Source organism: Syngnathus leptorhynchus, chromosome 5, assembly GCF_054491065.1.
Source record: "Syngnathus leptorhynchus isolate UIUO chromosome 5, UIUO_Slep, whole genome shotgun sequence".
NCBI classification, from domain to species: Eukaryota; Metazoa; Chordata; class Actinopteri; order Syngnathiformes; family Syngnathidae; genus Syngnathus; species Syngnathus leptorhynchus.
In genome coordinates, this window is record NC_141199.1 from 17,485,730 (window position 1) to 17,506,969 (window position 21,240).

At 49.8% G+C, this 21,240-nt stretch overlaps 4 protein-coding genes across 11 annotated transcripts; all 4 read right to left on the reverse strand.

Annotated features, from left to right (window-relative positions):
- Positions 1-263: 263 nt before the first annotated feature.
- iqce (IQ motif containing E) lies at positions 264-5,810 on the reverse strand. Of its 8 annotated transcripts, none has more exons than XM_085913196.1 (22): positions 5,489-5,810; positions 4,885-5,031; positions 4,659-4,700; positions 4,539-4,578; positions 4,309-4,449; positions 3,846-3,929; positions 3,738-3,787; positions 3,464-3,577; positions 3,330-3,380; positions 3,177-3,247; positions 3,034-3,106; positions 2,922-2,962; positions 2,675-2,826; positions 2,543-2,598; positions 2,235-2,476; positions 2,091-2,156; positions 1,904-2,011; positions 1,756-1,842; positions 1,470-1,668; positions 1,273-1,385; positions 1,076-1,200; positions 264-808 (listed from the first exon to the last, which is right to left on the reverse strand). In XM_085913196.1, exons 2-22 carry the CDS (start codon positions 4,933-4,935, stop codon positions 684-686), a joined length of 2,031 nt encoding a protein of 676 aa, XP_085769322.1. In that variant the 5' UTR covers positions 4,936-5,031; positions 5,489-5,810; the 3' UTR covers positions 264-683. The 8 variants fall into 8 exon arrangements, with proteins under 8 accessions (XP_085769322.1, XP_085769320.1, XP_085769319.1 ...); XM_085913194.1 differs by having other exon boundaries at positions 264-829; XM_085913193.1 differs by having other exon boundaries at positions 264-829; positions 2,892-2,962.
- An 828-nt stretch (positions 5,811-6,638) lies between these two features.
- On the reverse strand, positions 6,639-9,910 carry plk1 (polo-like kinase 1 (Drosophila)). Its single transcript, XM_085912959.1, has 11 exons — positions 9,287-9,910; positions 8,894-9,062; positions 8,666-8,810; positions 8,417-8,510; positions 8,108-8,333; positions 7,987-8,029; positions 7,824-7,921; positions 7,645-7,722; positions 7,353-7,507; positions 7,086-7,268; positions 6,639-6,997 (listed from the first exon to the last, which is right to left on the reverse strand). Exons 1-11 carry the CDS (start codon positions 9,671-9,673, stop codon positions 6,812-6,814), a joined length of 1,764 nt encoding a protein of 587 aa, XP_085769085.1. The 5' UTR covers positions 9,674-9,910; the 3' UTR covers positions 6,639-6,811.
- A 353-nt stretch (positions 9,911-10,263) lies between these two features.
- palb2 (partner and localizer of BRCA2) lies at positions 10,264-15,076 on the reverse strand. Its single transcript, XM_085912241.1, has 14 exons — positions 14,834-15,076; positions 14,641-14,721; positions 14,461-14,520; positions 14,263-14,377; positions 13,803-14,179; positions 13,205-13,688; positions 12,378-13,135; positions 12,058-12,210; positions 11,838-11,920; positions 11,611-11,760; positions 11,360-11,476; positions 11,186-11,273; positions 10,785-10,966; positions 10,264-10,644 (listed from the first exon to the last, which is right to left on the reverse strand). The coding sequence occupies exons 2-14, from the start codon at positions 14,707-14,709 to the stop codon at positions 10,410-10,412; spliced, it is 2,871 nt and encodes a 956-aa protein (XP_085768367.1). The 5' UTR covers positions 14,710-14,721; positions 14,834-15,076; the 3' UTR covers positions 10,264-10,409.
- Positions 15,077-15,544: 468 nt separating this feature from the next.
- On the reverse strand, positions 15,545-19,427 carry actb1 (actin, beta 1). Its single transcript, XM_085912868.1, has 7 exons — positions 19,307-19,427; positions 17,894-18,020; positions 17,558-17,797; positions 16,882-17,128; positions 16,604-16,795; positions 16,353-16,534; positions 15,545-16,269 (listed from the first exon to the last, which is right to left on the reverse strand). The coding sequence occupies exons 2-7, from the start codon at positions 18,014-18,016 to the stop codon at positions 16,126-16,128; spliced, it is 1,128 nt and encodes a 375-aa protein (XP_085768994.1). The 5' UTR covers positions 18,017-18,020; positions 19,307-19,427; the 3' UTR covers positions 15,545-16,125.
- Between the last annotated feature and the right edge of the window lie 1,813 nt (positions 19,428-21,240).

The following is a 21,240-nucleotide window of genomic DNA, read 5'->3' on the forward strand; positions in this document are numbered from 1 at the left end:
AAAACCTAAATAGTTGTCTCCTTTAAAATGCCCAGCTGGGACTGATGCAATAAAATAACGCAAACCATCTGAGCTCAGATCCAAGGCCAAGCATTCCATATCTGGAGCTGCAATTTCTTTTCGACTCACATCGATATCACAACGCGTTCGTACATCTTCTACTTTTGATTACCATGTAAAAGCATCAACAAGTCCTGCGCTGACAACGATAACGCTTTTTATTTTTGCTGTTTAAAAAAATAAATAAATAAGGGAAGAGCATCCAACTTTCCAGGCTGACGTGGCAGTCATTTATTAGATAGCTTCCCGAAACTGAAATGTGGCAGAAGTCTTTTTTTTTTTTTAAAAACGAATTTACAAAAAGTACAATAATGTTGCCCGCGAGTAACTGTGCTCTACCTGTATTGGAATAACATCGTCGCGTCAGTAAGACTTTTAAAGACACGTCTCCAAGGCTCATTCAAACATTTTTCCAGTGCGGCTCACTCAGTACAAAATAAAAAAACCCTACAAGCTTTATATTGCTATCAGCTATGAGAATGTCCACGTTGGTAGGCACTTAGGCGGCAGGAGGGAAGTGATGGATTTCACGCAAGAGTTCCACTGACAAAACAAAGTCCGGAGTTGACTTTACGCTCCGGAAACGTGGCGAGAGATGTTCCCTTCCCGTGTCCGCTTTGCGGTCACAGGACCCGGGCTTCTCTGTTTCTCCGAGGGTACGACTCTGCCACGATGATGTCGTCCGAATCGTCAGAGTTGTCCAAGTTCTCCGAATAGGCATCGTCTCCCGCGTCCACCTCGGATTGGGCTGCGTTTGAGACAAAGGGTTCTGACAATGACAAATGCCAGGTCAACTCATTTTTCTGTATGATTTAAAACAATCCTGTTTTTATTTTTTTTCTGGTGTCATTCCCCTGCGCACCACTAGATGGTGGCGTAGTATTTTGGGACACTCAATTTGAAAGAAGAATAAAAACAGGAACTATTGAGCTCAGCCTGTTTTTTTGCTGAATGTCGACTTTTCAACTCCTCAACAATGGCTGTGGGTGGTTTTAATAAAGTCCAACGCGCGAACCTTTAGGGGGCGTCAGCGGTCGGTGAGTCCTGGAGACAGGCCACGGCGCTTCCTTGTCCAAGCTCCTTTTAGCGGCTGTGGCATTTGTGTGGAAGGGCAACTGTGACGGCGCTCCCATTGGCAAACTGTCAGCGCAGGGAAAGTTTGAAGTGTTGCACGCACGCACGCCTTGAGCTGTTCTTGTATGGGCCTCTCACCTGTGCGTAAGGTGTTGCGTGCGAGCCAGGTGGCCCCTGAATGCAGCCTGGATGCTGACCAAGGACCCGTCATCCAGGAGTCCTCCGCCCGGCGGGATGGTGGAATCACCAGCCTGAAGGGGACATTTTAATCCCGCGCCACAAGTCAGACAAGTCCTCGCTCATTTCCCACATGGCGGCGGAGCATTGTTCCGTACCTCACTTTTGGTGTTCCCGCCGGAAGCCCGGGTCTCCGTGTCCGGCTCGCCGTGGTCGTGTCCTTCTTCCTCTTCTTCACACTCGTCGTCATCTTTGTCCGTCTCATCCCGGTACGCGCTGGCCCGGCTTTGGTCGCGGGACTCGTTTCCCTTCTCCTTGAGAATCTCCACCAGTTTCCTCAGCTGCTCCAATTCCTGTCTGACAAAGATGGAGGCAAGGGCGAGCCGGCCCGGCCAGCTCTGCTTACCTTTTGCCTTTGCCAAATCAAAGAGCGGATTGACATACTCCTGCTGCCGCCGCTCGCCTTCCAGTTGGCCTCGCCATCGTTCGTCCTCTTGCTCCCTTTTCCTGGTCAGCAGCTGCACTTCCTCCCTGCGAAAGGCAAACGTTCAAAAAGGTCGTCGTCGTCGCGCGCGTACGGCCTCGGACGTACCGGTGGCGTCGCCGCTCTAATTCCCGCTCGTTCGTCTGCTCGGCTCTCCAGCGCTCCAGTCGCTTTTCCAGCTCTTCCTTTTCCGCCCTCAACTCTCTGGCTTCGTCGCTGCCGACGACAACGCGCGCGACGTTATTCTCCCGCTCTGGACTGCTCACGTCTTCTTTTACGGTCGCGTTTAACATACTCGCCGTGCCGTCGGGTTTCTTCTTCCGCATCTTGCTGCCGTGTCCTCGTCCCTCCCACGTCCTCCCTGCAAATACAGACGTCCGTCCCCCTTTCAAGACAGAGGACAAAAGAGAAGACGCCGGCGTCGGGCGTGCCGGCTCACTGTTTGCTGGTCAGCGCCTGCTGCAGCTGCGTCCTCTCCGCCTCCAGCCGTTCCACGCGTCCACGCAGGTTGGACACCTCCTCCTCCTTGGCGGTGTCATCCTCGCGCGCCGTTTGGACCGCCAGGTCCGAGAGCTTGGCCGGCGCGGTCTGAGTCTCCTGGTGCGCGAGGTGAACGGGCGCGGTCTGACACTCCCGGTCCAATTGATTCCTGGCTTTGAGGGGAGGTCTCGCTTCCAGCCTCTGATTGGACACGTCGTGCGATGATGTCACGTTACAATTTGAAATATATGACGAGTTTCCACTCACCTTTTCCAGTTCAAGCAGTCTCCTCAAGAGTCTATATTTGCTCCACTCCTTATAGCCTACAAGATTGAATATTGACACATTGGATTACGACTTCTGATCCACCGTGGAGGAGCCGCAGGAGCGCCGGGCAACCTTTGATGCCGGCGGCCGGGCTGTCGGTGTCCAGCTCCTCCCTGAGCGTGGCGTTGTCCAGCTGCAGCTGTTTGAGGTCCTCGGACAGACGCAGCACGGTGGAGCTCAGCGCCTTCTGCTGCTTGCGGAAAACTTTGCTCTCGGAGATTCCGCTGCAAGGCAAAAAGGGCCACGCGTTGCAGTGGAACGGAGTCACTCCGACCCGGACTTCCTTCACCTCCTGACGCCGGAAGGAGCACAAGCAAACCTTTTCTCCGACGCTTCCAGAAGCAACTTGAGTCTCTGGATCTGAAAGATGACGGTGCGCACGTATGAACGCCAATCCTCTTGCCCGCGTGACGGAGGCCATCTTTGTTTACCTCCTCAAAGTACTTCTTCACGGTCATCTTCATCTCCTGCAGGTTGGTGGCCCTCAACTCGCTCTGCAGGTGGCTGTGGCGCAGAATGTCAATGGATTTTTCAATTTAGCATCGCCGAGCTGGCGTCGGATGCCGAGTGTCACCTGATGACGTTCTCCTTCTCTCGACACTGCTGCTCCAGCTTGAGTATCCTCTGCTTCAGTCCGTTCACCACCTGCGTATATGGAGGCAATCTAGTTCATTTTAATCAAAGATTGGAATTTTTTTTTTTTTTTTTTAAAGATATACTCACTCACCACACTGCCCTCAGGTTTCTTGTCCACCAGGCTGCGGATGTACTCGGACCTCTGTGGAGAGACGCGTTGACTTTCTTTGGTTAAAGGGAGACGAGCGCAAGTGGCCAAAAGTTACGTTCTGAAAATGCAATCACATTGGTGGGATCCAGGAACTCCTCCAGCTGCTTCTCTCTTTTGGTGTATTCATCTTCCAGACGCCGAAGTTTGACTTTCATCTTCTGGTTGTCGGACTTCTGCTCGTTAAGACTCTGCGGCGACAAAATGACACGAGACGCAGCCGAATCAGTTGAAAGAAACTAAATGATTCAAGGCGCTCAAACGAGAGCACGTCACGTTGACTCTCGCTGCAACAAATGAATTGGTCGGGAAAAGTCTTGCTCATCGGTTTTGCTTGAATGGGAAGGTTACCTTCTTGAGGAGCGTGATCTCGTGATGCATTTCCTCCTTGTCTCTGGCAACTGCAACAAAGCCGGGATGAAAAATGTCCTCGCTTGCACGAGCGAGGCCTCCGCTTACCGTTGGGCGCTGAATGATGATGCTTCCGGCTGGGCAAAGTGTGTCTGGGAAAATCTGGTGTCATGTCCCACTCAGATCGCCGATCTAAAAAAAGAAAAAAAAAAGACAAAAACGTCAAATTAACTCTCTTCAAATTTTAAATCCAATGAAAAAGGGTGTGGTTAAAATAAGACTACCTTAAATTAGGCAAAAAAGTTCAAATGAGACAACCGTATATCCCCACCAAGTTGATCGCTTTAAAAACAAGTATTATAATTCGGCAAATAAATTGCGCAGATTGAAATACGACAGAAAATCCCCAAAGGTGCCAAAATAAAACTTACCGTAAATCCTCCAAAAGTTAAGCAAGGGAAATCAAGACGAGCATCAATACCCCTAAAAGTTGGACTTTCAAATGTACTCAACACAGCTGTATATACAAACAAAGAAGGAAGCGGCGCCCCCTGGTGTTTAGAACATGTACCGCGGTGGTTGCTGAGGGACGTGAAACGAGTCGAGTGGGTCTCCCCGCCGGGCGTGTCACAGAGCGACGTCCACGGCAGCTTCCAGGCGGACATGGCTGCTTTCCTGGCGTGCACGTTCATGCTGGAGAGGTACGGAGACCCTGCGTGCGTGGGAAAATGTGCAATTCACTTAAGTGTCCATTTTCATACAGAGAAACAAACAATCGATAAATTGTGGCAGGAGACTCACTGAGGGGATGCGGAGGCTTGCCCTGTTTCTTCTTTGGTGTCTGAGGAAAAAAAATGTGGATGAATTTAAATGAGATGTTACCCAGTTAGGAGGAATTCTAACGTGAATGACACACTGTACCTTTTTCGAAAAATCGTCAGAGTACGAGAAGCCATTGTCTGGCTGAGTGGCATGTAGAAAAAGTGCATTAGCGTCATTTTCTATGCATATTCTAACAATGGTGTGCCAAAATACATCTACTTATAATTGTGTATTACTTTTTGGATGATTACTGATGAGGTGGTAAGCGCAATGTCGCATTGTAACATGACGTTGTTGTTGTGGGAGTGGGAGGAAAGTAACTCACCGGCACCTCGCAGTCTTCATCGGTCGGGATGTCGCTCGCCCCCCCTGACATGATGATGGCTGGCTGGCTGGCTGGCTGACCGGGGAGCACGTTAGGCGGACATGTCAGCCTGCGTTGGCACTCAAGTGGACTGGACGCACGAGCGGGCTGCCGGAGACACACAAGTGACGTTGACGTTGAGTTTGTTGATGATGTGACAGAGGGTAGGATAGGGTTATTCAAAACAGACACAGATATATCAGAAAGTAATCGATTACCATTGACCTGAACGTTGACACACACTTGTCATTTTTGGGGTTGGACAGCTATGTACATTCAAAATATGACGCCCAAATCCATTTCCACTGTTTTCAAAACTTCTCTGTCTTTGCCAAGTAGGGTTTCTTCCACCAAGAGGAAATATTTGCCAGCACAAAAGGACGTGTGACATCACCGCAAAACGGTCCACACCGGAGAAAGGGCGGAGGACAAGGTAAGAGCAAAGATGGCGTCACAAGTTTGTTTCTGACGTCACACTAATTGGTTCTTATAGTTGCTTGTCTACATTGATAAGTTTGACATTGTCCTGTGGGGGGAAAAAAACGATTAAAATGAACGACTGTACCTTCGTTGGCGGTCTTCATTTTCTTTCAGTTTTTTTTTATTAATCTCCAAAAGGGCTAGCACAACAGCACGGTAGCATCGCTAGCATTAAGCCATCGTTCCCTTTAAACGGACCGCGGCGTCAGTATTAGCATTAGCATTAGCACAGGAGGTCCCCGCTCACTACGCGTCGACTCGTCCGTGTTCTCCGTCCAGTCGCTGCTGGATTGCTGGAGACATTGCGTCTCCAAGTTACGAGTAGTTGTTTTTGTCTCGCCGAGGAGGTGACTTGTTTCACATCAGGTCGTCTAGCAACCAAGCGACTGGGGAAAGACAAACGGGAAAACCAGAGGGGAAACCGGAAACGCTACAACCTTGCCTACAAAATAAAAGCATACAATTCTTTGTCGATTCTTTGAATCTCTGACGATTCTTTGTCAAACTCTTGAGAAGGAGTATGTATATTGTATTTAGTATTGATCATAAATAATAGTTTCAAAAATTTCCAGACTAAATGGATAAATATATGGACCTTGTAGTTAAAATATAAATATTGTGAAGGGCACACCGTTTTCTGTTTTGAGCGAAAATCCGCGTGATCCATATCCAGTGGGAATTTTGAAAATCAACCCAGATAGGGTATGAAACTCCAATTTGGTTTGACTTAAATGCGGCCATAGACAGTAGTTACTACGTAGTAGTCTTCTCATCATCTCACTTGTGGACTGGAGACTCACAAGTGTCACACAAATGTCAATTCAGCATTTGTCCCAGCCAGTATGTGCTCCGAACTGCATGCAAGCAACCCAGTGTGGCCTCATTTTCCTGACTCTCACGCAGTGTGCAATATTTGGACAGGTGTAAAGCACCCCAACACACACAAACGCAGACCGACAAACTTCAGCCTAGGCTAAACAAAATCCATTGCAGATCAGATGTCACTTTTCTGCCAAGAAAGACACAAAGCTCGCAAGTCGCCAATAGTCCAACATGCACAAAGTGTCCTAAAGGTGACTTTCAATATTTATCTTGTACCGCTACGCTAGCAAATCACCCAAAACGGCCAACTTTTCTCTTTCATTTCAAACTTTGGATTTTTGGTGCATCCTGTAGCTGTCAAATTTCACATCAATTGCTGAAACTGCTTTGACCTCTTAAAATCCACAAACAGGGCTGATTATTCTCATAAGCTTTATTTGAACTGGTTACATGAACAGATTTAGAAAAACTCATACTTTATAAACAAATGCAAAAGGTTTTTTCAAGTTTTTAAGATGCATTAAGATCAATGAGAAAACATCCAGACTGAATTTTTGACAAAGTGACAGACAGGACAGATAAAACTTTAGTGCGCGGCTTTGGTGTCCATCAGCCTCTCCACCATGAGTTTGGCGTAACGAATGCGATTGAAGAGCTCCTTGGAGCTGCCAAACTCCTCCAGCAGGGACAGCTTGTACGTGCGGAAGTCCCGACGCTCGTCGATGTACGTCACCGCCGACATCAGCGGGCACAGGATCAGCTTTGTGTGGTCCTGAGAAGCCACAAAGGAAGAAAGTCAGCTCGTCCGCCGGATAGTTTGCCGGCTAGCTACGCGGTAGGTACGTCGTCGAGGTTGCCACCTGGAAGAAGTTGATCTGCACGGTGCCGTTGCTGAGGTGCAGCACGATGGCGCTCTTGGTGCGGAACCACAGCGACAGGTAGGGCAGCCGTGCCAGCTCGTCGCCCTCTCGCGGCGCCATGTTGGCGCCCGCCTTCAGCAGGTGTTCGCTCATGTAGTTGCGGAAGTACTTCAGCAGGGTGATCTGGGAAAGGGAGGATGGAAAAACAGAAGATGACGAATAACGGCCCACGAGGAGGACAATAACGGCGCGGCGGTTCCGACCGACCTTCTTGTTGAGCGCCGGCGGGTAGGCGGCGACGGTCATGTAGGACTCCTGGGCCGTCTTGTTGATGTACTGCAGACTGTTGGTGTCGGCGTACATGATGAGACGCGTGTAGTCGTTGAACAAGACGCCGACGCTGTTGTCGCACAGCTGGTAGCCTGCCCGCGACACAGCGGTTCAGAAACGCATTTTGGTGGGCTGCTGTTTTGGTTAGCAACAGATGACTCAAACTACAAATGTGGTTTGAAAACAACGGAGAAATCTTTTTTTATGGTCGGCGTGCGTCATGGCTTACCTAACCCGTACTTGTCCGAGTAGTCCACCCACTTGCTGATCCAGAAAATGGGAATGCACGCGGGATCCTCGGCTTCCTCTGCGTAAAGACGAGCGCCCGGAAGGTGCCCACCATATTAATCCCGTTCGGGGGGTTGAGGGTGCGAAAGGTATAAGTGTGTGTGTGCGTGGGGGGGTTACCTTGGCGCACTAGCGGCCTCTCCGACGGTTTGGAGGCGATGATGCTGTTAAGCTGCTGCAGCAAGTCTTTCAGGTTGCTATCGGCCACTTCCGAGTCCCTAACATACACAAAAATGTTTTTTTCAACTGATTTTCTCCCAAACAAACTAAAAGCAGCACTTACTTGGGCATCTGCTCTTCCTTGATGTCCCCGTTGTCCGACTCGCCTGCCAAAACAAAAGAGAGTCGCCTTCAGCGCCGGCCCCTAACCGAATCCCAAACGGCAAGAGCGGGCGCCCGCTCACCCTTGTTGCCGAGGGCGGCGAGGGGTCGCCGCTGCGCCGCGTCGGCGTCAGAGGACGGCGCGATGGAGAAACGCGGCGACACGGTGAGGCAGGTGGTGGGCAGGCGGGCCGGGATGTAGCCCGACGTGAAGAAGTCGTCCGTCAGCATCTGGGAGATGGTGGGCCGCTGGCTCGGGTCGGCGTGCAGCATGCGCTTGATCAACGACACCGCCGCCGGGTTCACGTGCTGCCACCAAAAAGAAAAAAAAATCCTGTTAGGACTTTGGGACAATTTGGACCATGAGGGGGTAAAAGAGAAGCGGAGCTCACCCATGGGATGGTGTAGTTGTTCTTCTTGATGCGATTGTACGTCTCCTTCAAGCACGACGTCTCAAATGGCGGCTTGCCCACCAGCAGCGTGTACCTAAAAACATCATTTGAATATTTGATTATCTTTTTTTTCCCCAGGTAGGGCGCAAATCTATTTTGAATCCATTGTCAATCAAATTTTCCTCAATCAGTAAGATAACCGTGAAAAAGTAGTTTGGAGTTGGAAGAATTTGTTTATTTCGGACTTACAGTATGCACCCGAGTGACCACACGTCCACTTCGTAGCTGTGTCCTTTCTTGCACAAAACTTCCGGCGCGATGTAATTTGGCGTCCCGCACAAAGTCTTTTTGCGCTCGCCGTCAAACTCGATCTTGGTGGCCAGGCCAAAGTCACCTGAGAGAAAGGAGGGGCACGCAACTGTTAATTTGGGCTCCCCGAGTATAGAGTACGGAAATCTTTGCCCCCGCCCCGCTCACCGATCTTGACTTCCATGTCGTCGTTGAGGAAGATGTTGCCCAGTTTGAGGTCTCTGTGGATGATGCGATTGTTGTGCAGGTACTGGACACCCTTGAGGAGCTGCATCATGTAATAACGGGCCTCGGGCTCCGTCAGCGCCTTGCGACGCTTGTGCAGCTCCAGCAGCGACTGACAAACAAACATTTGGGATACATGTTTATGTCACATGACCAAAAAAAAAGGCATGGGCCAGTATTCAATTATGACGGTATGGAGCAAATAATATCACGGTATTAAAATGACTTCCTCAAACTGGTGGCAAAGTAAAAAGCAAAAGCTCCTCCCCCCCCATTGGTAACAATACAAAATATCAACTGATAGGTACATGAAGAAACACATCAGACTGTACTCACTCTCCTCTTGCAGATCTCCAGCACTACAAAGACAAAGTCTTCATCCTCGAAGAATCCCCGGAAACCGACGATGTTGGGGTGGTCGAGACTTTTATGGATGGTGACCTCCGAGGTCATCTTCTCGCGTTGGTGCGGCTTGACGATGAGCGATTTGGGCACGATTTTTCCGGCGAACACTTGCTGGCTCTCCACGTCGGTTATCTCGTAGCACTTGGCAAAGCCGCCCTTGCCCAGGAAACGGCCGCGGGTGTAGCGCCGCTTCGCCCGCATGTCCACCAGCACCTCGGGGATCTCCTTGAGCGGTGTGGGGGCCAAGGAAGACGACGACGGTTTGCCACCGTTCGCCACAGCCGGCGGTAGCTGCTGCTTGATGGTCGGCGCACTCATTTTCGCCTCGAAAAGTCGCTTTGAACGCGGTTAAGTAGCCGGAAGATGACCGAGTCCGCGTTAAAAGCAAACTAAAATCGGGTTAACACGACGAAGATGGAATTTAAAATCGTGTCTCACACCTCAAATAAGTGAATTTGTGGCCAGGAAATGTTGGTCAAACTTGCTCCTCCGACGCCAGCGCAGTTGTGACGACCGTCACTGATATGATTTCAAAAAAACTAGTAAGACTAGGAACGGCTTCCTATTGGTCTGCGGGATTTGAATTCCAACGCGGCACCGCGATGCATCTTGGGAAGCCATGTGCAAATCAGCCAATGGGCGACCGCGGCAGACAAACGCTGTGATTCGATAGGATGGCTCAATGTGGTTCTTGCGAACGCGTTGCTTGTGGGAAATGTAGTTGACAAATGTGGGACTTTAATCAAACACATGGTGCCAACAAGGACATTTTAAATGTCGAGTAGAACATAATTACCTCAGTGGAAATAACAAATATCCATTTTCTGAACCACTTTATCCTCACGAGAAATATAACACGTGTAAAAAAACAATTAAGGCAAAAAACAATCGTTTACAAAATTGACAAGTTTAATGCAAATTACAGAACCTTTTTTCTTTTTTTGAACCATTAGCAACAAAGTCAGACGCATTGTTCATAAAAGTTGTCAAAATAAAAGTCCAGTTCAGTGTGAGTATGAGACCAGCGCTCTAAAACAAGCGGTCATCATCAAAATCACATAAAATGGTCCTGAGCGGCGAGGTCAAAGTGCAAGGTGACGTCGCCGTTGCCGTGGCCCGTCACCAGCGTGGCGCCGTCCTCCGCCCAGCGGGCTAGCTGCCAGCCCTGGCCGTGGGGGGCCGCCGTCACCGTGACGCCCTCGTGCCGCCGCCTCAGGGACCACACGCACACGCGGCCTCTCTGATTCACGCCCACCGCCGCCACGTCGCTGGCGTCTGCCTCGCACAGCCTGCGGACATCGGCAAAAATTCAGATGGCGAGGCCCCGCCCAGTCATAAACTCATCTGATGTCTAATCAACAAACATGAAGTGAAATTTGAACTTCTGGTCAAGCTGACAGAAAAACAGGAAGTGGAAACTTGAGCTCACCTTCCCGACCAGGACGCGGGCGTCTCCAAAGGGGCGGCCAGGATGCTTTTGCCACTGAGAGGGTTCACCGCAAGCATGGAAAAAAGTGCCGGCGTCTTCTCTTCTGTTTCATCATTGGTGATGTTTTGCCTCGTGTCTGAGCAGTCCGGAAACAGATGCTGCAGGAGGACTAACAGCACACCCTGGACAGACAGACGCAAAAAGCGTTTGGACATTTAGTGTCATCCATCTGTCGAGTGAGCGTGGTTCCGATTTGGAAGCTACAATCGCTCTATGAAAAGTCTCTTATAAATAAAGCTTTGATTGATCATTTCGTAGAATCCAGAATGTTGGCAAAACAACACCAAAATGGCCGCCTCAAAGCAAAACGGCAGACTTCCCACGCTTAGATGAACACTTACGCGGCAGGAAAATCCTCTCAAACAGGTCGTGTGTGATAAACTGGCATCCAGTTGGATTTTCTGCAGCAAGTGTCCATTCTTCAAATTCCTTTTGAAATAAAAAAAAAAAAAACGGCAACAAAATATCATGAGGTGGTGTACCTAATAAAGTGTCCACGGAGGCTTGAATCTTACCAGACAAAGAGTCGCCCTCTCTCGTCGGTGCCGATCAGAGCGTCGGGCAGCACGTCTACCGGAGCCAAGGCCCGAACGCAAATGTCAAACGTGGCGAGTTGGACGCAGTGGGAGGTGCTCCAGATAAAAACAAGACAATCATTCAAAAAAAAAATTTTTTTTAATTTATATGCAAGTTCTGAGATAGCAAAAGTGCTAACTAACTGCTATGTTATGAATGATTTTTTCTTTGTGTGCAAAAACTCGCTTACCTGCCATCGCCGGCCAGCGTGAAGGCCTGCAGCGTGCAGCCCATGTCCGAGCGGGAGGAGGTGACCACCCGGGACTCGGCCGCGCCCGCGGCCGCCTGCACGTCGCCGCGGAGGAGCGCCGCCGGCTCGCCACCGCCGCACGACAGCACCCTGACCGCACGCACACGTCGGGAGACGTCTCAGCAGGGAGAAAATGGGGCGACGTGACAAAGCGGCTCGGGGCTTACCTCACTTCTTTGATCTCCGGCTCACCGAGCGTCACACACGCCAAGCCGGCGCCGCCCGGGACGGGAAACACCTTCAACAATGGCTGCGATAACAGAACATTTCGAATCATATTCTCTTTTCCAATAAAAGGATGGAAATAATGACATCGAATCATCGGGGAAAAACAATCGACTATTATTAATATAATAATGACTTTCGATGACGACGACGGACACTCACTTCTGTGAAGGACCACACTTGTCGTCGTGCCCAAGAGCGCGACGGCGAGCGGCTCCAAATAGACGCCGCCCACTTTCCGGCCGCCACCACGCACAAGCGGCCGTCCGAGTCCGACAGGCAGCAGGCGTCCACTAGAGTGCCTCCTGCTGGGGACTGAACGCAACAAATGCTCACTTTTCACTTATTGTCACAATATCAATAAAATCCACCATTTTTTACGGTGCTTCATTGACACCAAAGTAGTGCTTTGCCGCCATCTTGCAGCTCCGTCATGAATAGCGGGGACTAATCTGAGCCAAAACATCCAAAAAGCTTCTTACCTTTAGCGTGCAGCTTCCGTGATCCTCCGCCGCCATTTGGGCGTCAAGCGCCGGCGGTTGGGAGCACACAATCGGAGGGGGGAAGGCCGGGGAACGGCCAAGCGGGGACGAGGGGCTGAGAGAAGGGCTGACGGCAGCCACGGGCGACGCAGCGAGCGGGGTGAGCCCCAGCGAGGGCGGCTCCGAGCCGGAGGGGAGGGCGGGTGACATCGGGTGCAGTGGGGCGAAGGCCTCGGGGGGGCTCAGTTGCAGCCCAGACTGGATACTGTGACTGTTTTGGACCGCTTTGGGGAAAATACACTCTTGATGCCTGTTGTCCCCCTGCTCTACCACTAGGGGGCCATCACAGGAGAGAATAGCATCCCGACGGCGGTCCGAACCTTTCGGTTCTCCCGCTGGACTCAGACACGTGTCGTCAGGGTCAGGATGTGAGAGTCGCATGTCCGTATTTTTGGGGTCAACGTCGTCTGAAAGGCCGGACGATTTCGCAGTTGCGGATTTGAGGTCGAGCGACGCCCCGAGAGCGCTCGCCGGAGTTGTGTCGCGCCGCGGCGACGCGAAAGCTTCCATCCCGGATTCCGCGGCCACTCGGCGGAGTTTGTCGAGCTTCAGGGAGGCAAAGTGCTCGTCGGGCAAGTAGAAGTCTAGATGGAGGTCAAAGTGCGGCAGGTGGCCCACCAGTTGCGTGAGGGGAGGAAGTGGTGGCGTCGGGGTGAATTTGGGAGAGGGGAGGAGGAGGGAACGCCAGCTCTCAGAACCTGTCAGGACAAATATTGCCTTGGTGGAAGACCAAAACCTTGACGGAAAGAGGAGCTTGAAAAACTTACTTGAAGCCAGCGGGGTGGACTTGACCGGCTTCTGCGTGGCGGACGGTGGGAATGCCGTCTGGCCTTCGTGGGGAGCCGGCTCAATTTCTTCCGGGCTCGGGTGGGAATTTGAAGAGTCCGCCTCATGGAGACAAAGGCCAGTAGAAAGCAAAGGTCTGCCCCTGCCCCTGCCACGCCCCCTCCGGCTCTTCCGACCCCTCCGCGAACGTGCTACTCCAGGGTGAGTAACGGGCTCCGCGGCGCCGTCCCCGACGGTCACGGCGCCGGAGTCGAGCGGACCGGCTCGCTTCCGGCGAGGCCGCCCCGAGCTCAGCTGGGTATGGATGACGGCCCGCAGGTCCGGCTGGCTCTGCGAGAGAGCCATGCTCCTGGTTGTGCGCACGTAGTACTCCGCGGGGAAAGGTAGTCCCTCTACCAAGGTGCGGGACTCCAGCAGGCGCTCTCCTTCGCCTCCTCCTCTCGTTTCCCCACTGCAAGAACGAGGCTTCAAAGAAAAGAAAAACAGATGACAATGACAGCAAAGTACTACTTTTGGCTAAATGAAGCTCCTCAGTTCACTTGGCACCAAAGCATTACTTTTGTCCCCGGGAAGACTCACCGAGTTGAGAGGAGTTTTCTCCTCGAGCGCAAGGTGTGCTCCATCTCCCCTCGAGCGATTCTCAGTTCTATTGAGGTCATCTGGCACGTCGCCATCGTGTTGGTCATCCTGGCGTGACGGAAGGCTCCAATGCGACAGCAGCAGAGAGGGCGACGGCGAGTCCAAACTTTGGCTTTGGTCGACGAACCTCGCCTCGTCTTGCGAGGTTCCCGCTTCCTGGCTGCGCCTCTGCCAGCGCAGGCGGCTGCGGCGGGAGCGCAGGCGCAAGGTCGGACTGGATCTGGAAGCGCCGGCCGGGTCGCTGCGACTCGCTTCCGGTCTGGGCGTAGACGCCAGCGGAGTCCTGTCCGTGCCGCTACAGCTGGAGTGGGCGGGACCTGGCGAGATGATACAAATGACAACTTAGGGAAACAATCAAATCAAATGCGACTTGTCATGTAAACAGAACACATCCACGTACTTGCTCCATGGGTGGACTTTGACGCCCCATCTGGGCCTGGCTGGTCCTGGCAGCGGCGCTTTGGAGCACCATCATTTCTCAGGTGTTTCCGCACTGCCTCCAGTTGCTCGGCACGCTGCCGACGTATACGTAGGAAAAATCTTTCATATTCATCTCAACGTGGATCAATACATCCTTGAATGGAGGTCTTGCTTTTACCTGCAGTTTCTGGGCAATCTTGAGATACTCCTGCCGGAGCTGGTCCAACTTTCGCTTTAGCTACGAAGAGCAAAAGAAATGAACTAAATCAAGTTGCATTGATTCGCGTCGGGTCCTGGTTGTCAGCGTTCATTTTACGCTAATCGAAAATGTCAAACATTTGCACTAATAATTGATTACATTGTCCTTGTCGTCGCAGTAGAGTGTGGACCTCAGCTGCTCCTCACAATGCAAGGTACCGCTCTGCATTCTGCTCACTTACTAACACAAGACAAAGACAAAACACACGTAAATAACACTCGAGGTACAAACAAAACTTGAGCGGACGGAAAGCTAAGCCATGCTAGGCTACACGCAAAGGCTAGTCGGTTACCTTCACTCCAAGCTGTTGTCGTTCAAGTCGTCAATACAAACGTAGAAATGTGGCAGCATTATTAGTCGATAAACAACTTGAAGCTGTCAGTGAACGCCAATAAAGTTATCGAGACATATACGCGGAGCCCATCGCGGTTGCTCCCTGACAGGGGACGATCGATGACGCGACACTCGACTTGATTCTAAATTGCCGCGCCAGAAAACAGGTGAAGTAATCGAGCTTTGATAACTCAATGACCGCACAGCTTCTTCTTCGGTGGTTTAGATTTGCGGTTGATTAGGCATTTTATGCTGTAACGTCACCAAGAGGGCTGGGACGAAATACATAAAAATGACTGACCCGATGAAATACTCAAAAAAAGCTCAATTTGAGGATAAACTAAATCGAAGGGTTCCCATTAGCATATTTTTTATGCATGGTGAGATGGGGGTTATCTTTTGCAGGCCTTAGTTTTAGCACTGCATTATTGAAGCAATACAAGTTTAATATAATTAGTTCTTGCCGCCACCAGATGATTTTCTAGAATGGTCAAATTTGAGCAGGTCTTCAGTTGGCATGGTTACCATTTAAAACTCTTGCACACTATATTTGACTAATTTATATTTCCCTCGATGCAACGATTTTAAATATAGTATGAAACAATGATAATCATACTGATTGTACACAGCCAAAACCATCAACTTCCAGTAAAGTAATGACAAAGTGAGATAAAGAGATCTGACATGTGCGCTTTATTGGGTTGTCATGTAACTAGAAGCTTGGCAAGCCTCATGTACAAACATTTCTTTCTACCACCACCTTACAAAGTAGCTCTTGTCTTTTTCTCTCATTTTTGCATATTGACAAAAACTGGAGCAAATATCTTAAGGCTGAAAGTACAAAAACAAACAGATGACATAATTTACATCAAGCAATACTGACAGAGAAATGTCTGCCAGGCTGAGAGGAGAAGCCCGCCAGCAGAAGTTGGAAACCTTCATAGAGGCAAATAAAGGTGGTGAACAAACTGAAGAAAACTAAACCACACACAAAAAAAAAAAAATTCATATTCCTCACATTCACACTGCCTGTGGTGGGTGGGGATAGGGTGGGAGTGGGGTTCCGGAATTCCTGCAGAGCTCTTCAGCAAACTCTATGGGGGAAGGGGGGGGGGGGATGTCAAGGAGGTGCTGCAGGCTCAGCAGACAGTGTTGATGGGAGCCACTCATTTCGGTTGGTAGCAGTGTGTTCGAGGGAGGTGGGGTTGGGGGGGGACAAAGAGGTGTGGGTGGGGCCGCCCGACAGTCTCTTTAGAAACACTTCCTGTGGACGATGCTGGGGCCGGACTCGTCGTACTCCTGCTTGCTGATCCACATCTGCTGGAAGGTGGACAGCGAGGCCAGGATGGAGCCGCCGATCCAAACGGAGTACTTCCTCTCGGGGGGAGCGATGATCTGCCGAGGTGCAAAAGACAGATGTTACTCACGCTGGCCGCTGAGAGGCAGCGGCGCGTCACAGATAATAAACAGGTCGTTACCTTGATCTTCATGGTGGTGGGGGCCAGGGAAGTAATCTCCTTCTGCATGCGGTCGGCGATGCCGGGGTACATGGTGGTGCCGCCTGACAGTACAGTGTTGGCGTACAGGTCCTTACGGATGTCCACGTCGCACTTCATGATGCTGTTGAAGGTGGTCTCGTGGATGCCGCACGACTCCATGCCTGCCCGTGGAGGTCGTTAAGTTAGGTTTGTGGATTTTGGGGACTTTGGGCTAATAAGATGCGGCTTACCCAGGAAGGAAGGCTGGAAGAGAGCCTCGGGGCAGCGGAACCTCTCGTTGCCGATGGTGATGACCTGTCCGTCGGGCAGCTCGTAGCTCTTCTCCAGAGAGGATGAGGAGGCGGCTGTGCCCATCTCCTGTTCAAAGTCCAGAGCCACGTAGGACAGCTTCTCCTTGATGTCACGCACGATTTCACGCTCAGCTGCATCACCACAACCACAGAAAGAAAGATTCAAGCAATTGCACAGAACTTGTTTCTTTTAGATAACTTTTTTTCGCAGCACTGACCAGTGGTGGTGAAGCTGTAGCCACGCTCAGTGAGGATCTTCATGAGGTAGTCTGTGAGGTCACGGCCAGCCAGGTCCAGCCTGAGGATGGCGTGCGGCAACGCGTAGCCCTCGTAGATGGGCACCGTGTGGGTGACGCCGTCGCCGGAGTCCATCACGATGCCGGTGGTGCGGCCAGATGCGTACAGGGACAGCACGGCCTGGATGGCCACGTACATGGCGGGCGTGTTGAAGGTCTCAAACATGATCTGAAAACAAGGAGCGCACACATGAGCACAAAATGACTCTCGTTGGTTTAGTCCACACATCTTGCCCATCATGCCAAGTTAGGACAGAAGATAACACCATGCTGAGGAATCCATCGCATAGTATGGTGCATGGGCTCCCCTAGTGGTAAGTAAAATATTGCACAATAGCGGTTATAGTACAATTTGGAAAACTACACTGCCCAGACCTTGCTTGTCACCAGACTTAAATTTTTTTTTTTTTTTTTTTTTTACATTAGTTTTCAATTTGAGCACATTGGCATGCAATGCTTGCACACAAGAAACCTGAAGTCTCCGCAGAGATGGAAATGGAAAGAGAGCTCAGGAAAGAGGACACCTGGAAGTTCAAGGAGACAGCTTGAGCGAGAAAAGGAAAAGAGCGAGACCAGAAGCACGCGAGCCTGCCCGCACCTGGGTCATCTTCTCGCGATTGGCCTTGGGGTTGAGGGGGGCCTCGGTGAGCAGCACGGGGTGCTCCTCGGGGGCCACGCGCAGCTCGTTGTAGAAGGTGTGATGCCAGATCTTCTCCATGTCGTCCCAGTTGGTGACGATGCCGTGCTCGATGGGGTACTTGAGGGTCAGGATGCCCCTCTTGCTCTGGGCCTCGTCGCCCACGTACGAGTCCTTCTGGCCCATGCCAACCATCACGCCCTGGCGTCGGAAGAATCGGGGAAAAATATATTAAAATCCAAACCTGGCACATTTCAAAGCAGTGTCCACGTTGATTTGAGGAGAGTGTTAGGGTACCTGATGCCTGGGCCGTCCCACAATGGAGGGGAAGACTGCACGTGGGGCGTCATCTCCCGCAAAGCCAGCTTTGCACATTCCGGATCCATTGTCCACAACCAGGGCGGCAATTTCGTCTTCCATTTTTCTGTAATGTCCACAAAAATAAAATTGATTTTGTGAGGATAAGAAAAGCAAAAGTGTGAGGATGAAGCTGCGGCAGCAGCTGCGGCAGCTGAGAGTCTCATTCTGCTGGGTGTCGCAGTAGCGCCAAAGCCAAAAGAAAGAGGCAAATGGGGTCCCGTCGTGACCATATAAGGAAAAAGTGAGGCGCCGGCCGGCCGGCGCACAACCACTGCAAAGTGCAGATGCGGCCACTCCCTCCCTCTCAATGCCAAATGCTGAATAATTCAAGGTTGGGCACAAGGGCCACATGCAACACGGTGACATCATCACTATTTCTCGCATTCAGTTGTCTTTTCCCTCAACTTTAGCACATGTGTTTTATCAAGAAATCACTCAATGAATTATTAAACCACAACTTTGTGATCTCATTCGGAATTTGATTAATATTACAGTGATTATATCTGACACTTTATTTTAGAAATATTTTATCTTTTAAAATAAATTCAAACATTTGAATTCAAATAATTTAATCTAAGGTTGGTTATCGAAACTAAAAAGAACAAATCATTTTAACTAATCTGGAATTGAACAATTTTAGATACTGATATAAATGGATTAAACCCCTCACTTGTAAAACACACATTAAAACTTTCGATTTTTGTACATAATTGAATCAAAGCACAAAACTAAATGAGATTTTTCATCTATTTAACGGTCCCTTTTCCAATAATCAAATATTGCCAAACTCCTCACCTTGCACACGAGCGAATCAAAAAAAAGAATTCTTAATTCGTGAATCAAATCAAGCGCCCAAATCCGACGCTAATTGCTCAATGCTGTAGATAGATTAAGCGGTGGGTGATCTAGGAGCTAATCCACTTGTTGTAATCTGTCTAGCCGCCGAGCCGGTGGGGAGACGATGGCGATGCGATGCCTGGCGTATTAAAGGGATCCTGGCGACCGGCCGGGTAGAGTCGATGACGGTCAAAGCCTTCAAAGAGTCTGCTTTACGATTAAGGGACGGACGGGAGGGAGGGGAGAGGGCGCAGAGGTCTCCGTCATCAGCTGCAGCGGTTAACAGTCGTCGCTGCGTCACCAAGCCGAACGTCGCCTCTTTGAAAGCGGCGTCAGCGCTTTGCTTGACGCCCCAGCAGCTAACGAGCTAACATGCTAACACGCTAGCCTAGCACTACTACGCCGGGGAAAAGCCATTTTAAAGTCCAAAGGAGAAGTCACAAAGCACATTGGTGTCTTTTAAGCTATTCGAAGAGAAAAAAAATGTCATTTGGAACAAAAAGTCTTCCTTACCTGTGTGGGTGGGTGTGTGAGAGAGAGATGTCTCGTTAGGGGTGTGCGAGCTGCGTGGTACGCGCGAGCGTGCGTGTCCTAGCCTGGAAGCTTGACTGTGACGTATAGACCGATTGGCCGCTGCGCTTTTAAAGCCCCTCGGGCTGCAGCCCCTCTCCATATAAGGAGAACTTTGCTCACGACGGCCTCCGATTGGTCCCCTCATGTCCAATGGGTGTGGCTTGATCCGATCGCCCATCAAAAAAAAAAAAAAAATGGACTAACCCACTAAATCTTTACATTGTAGTCAAAAGGTGGCCGGGCCTCTTTTTGTTTATAAATCACTTTAGTTTGATAGTCACGCCTATTGAAATCACAGTGTAAAAACAAAAATAATAGCCACCATGTATGTAAAAAAATAAATAAATAATAATCTACACTTGACTGTGGAAGGACTGAATATCTCAATTGGGATAAATATCTTGACATCTATCATCTCTGATGCACTCTAGCTAAATTGATTGATGTTTCAGTGAAAATGGTAGGAAAGGCCATCTGGGGGTTACCAGATTCATTCAGGGGTCACTGACTGGAAGGTTAACACACACACTCACACACACACACACACACACACACACACACACACACACACACATTAGAGTGCAAAGTGATCCCGGTGTTAACACGATGGCATGTTTACAGGCAACATGTAAAACTCAGCACTCATCGCCATTGACAGTTATTTTAGATTCTAGTTTATCCCCACACGTTAGCATCTGTAAAATCTCGAGAAATACTTTTTGGGAAGGAAAATATGGAGCATTTTTCATTGATGTTGAATGCTTTTGATGTTTTATGAATGTGTCATAAAAGCTCGATGATGAGCATTTGTGATGGCTAATTGCTTTTATTATGTTTCATGATGTGAACCGCAGCAAAGGTCAAGCAGAGGCTTATCAGCGACATCATCACCAGCGCGTTGACTCGGAACTTGTGAAACGTCTTCAGACAGTTGCAGATTTCTGTAACAAACTTTCAAGTTGCTTCTCAGTCATCATGGGGGGCTGATTTTCCTTTTATTGCCCGAGGTGATGCACAATGAAGAAAATGCAGCATTACAAATGGAAACACGAGTTGTACGAAGTTCGTTTTGTTTTCACTTCTCAATCACTTGACTGGTTCTTTTATCTGAAACAAGGTATTTTAGCTTGCATTACCTGACATGTTTGGGCTTATACATCCGCCTTCATCAGAAACACGCGGAAGTTACAAGCTCAAACATGTCAGATTATGCAACCTAAAATACCTTGTTTGAAATAAAAGAACCAGTGATGAAATTGAAAACATTGTTGCAACTTGTTCCTTGGATGCTTTATGACATCAAATGAGGCCCAAACCACAGAGCTTCAAAAATGTCCTTTTTTTTGCGGGTTTCATTTCTTTGTTACATCAGCTGTGTCCAAACTATGGCTTGGGGGCCATATGGGGCCATTTCCTCCTTTAAATGTAAATAAACACAATTTTAAATGGAACGCAAAAATTGTGATCCTGATTAAAATCAGATTAAATATGTGGCCCTAGTGCAGGGCTGGATCTATTTTAGTGGAGTATGGGGCCATGGCCACCCCAAAATCCACTTTGAACAAAAGATTGTGACACAGCAGTTTAAAAAAAAATGCTTTATGTGTTTAAGAAATTGAAGGTGAACAATCTGTCCGATGTGTCAGCATCACTTCCAGCTCAGGAAGAAAGGCGAGGTGGCGCAATTTTGACGTTAAGTTCCTTTCAGGTGTGTCAAACTCAGGTGACAACATCGCTGTGTGATGTCATGGGAACGCAAGATCTCAAAGTGTGTGTGTGTGTGTGTGTGTGTGTGTGTGTGTGTGTGTGTGTGTGTGTGTGTGTGTGTGTGTGTGTGTGTGTGTGTGTGTGAAGGGATTGCAACCCTCAAAGTG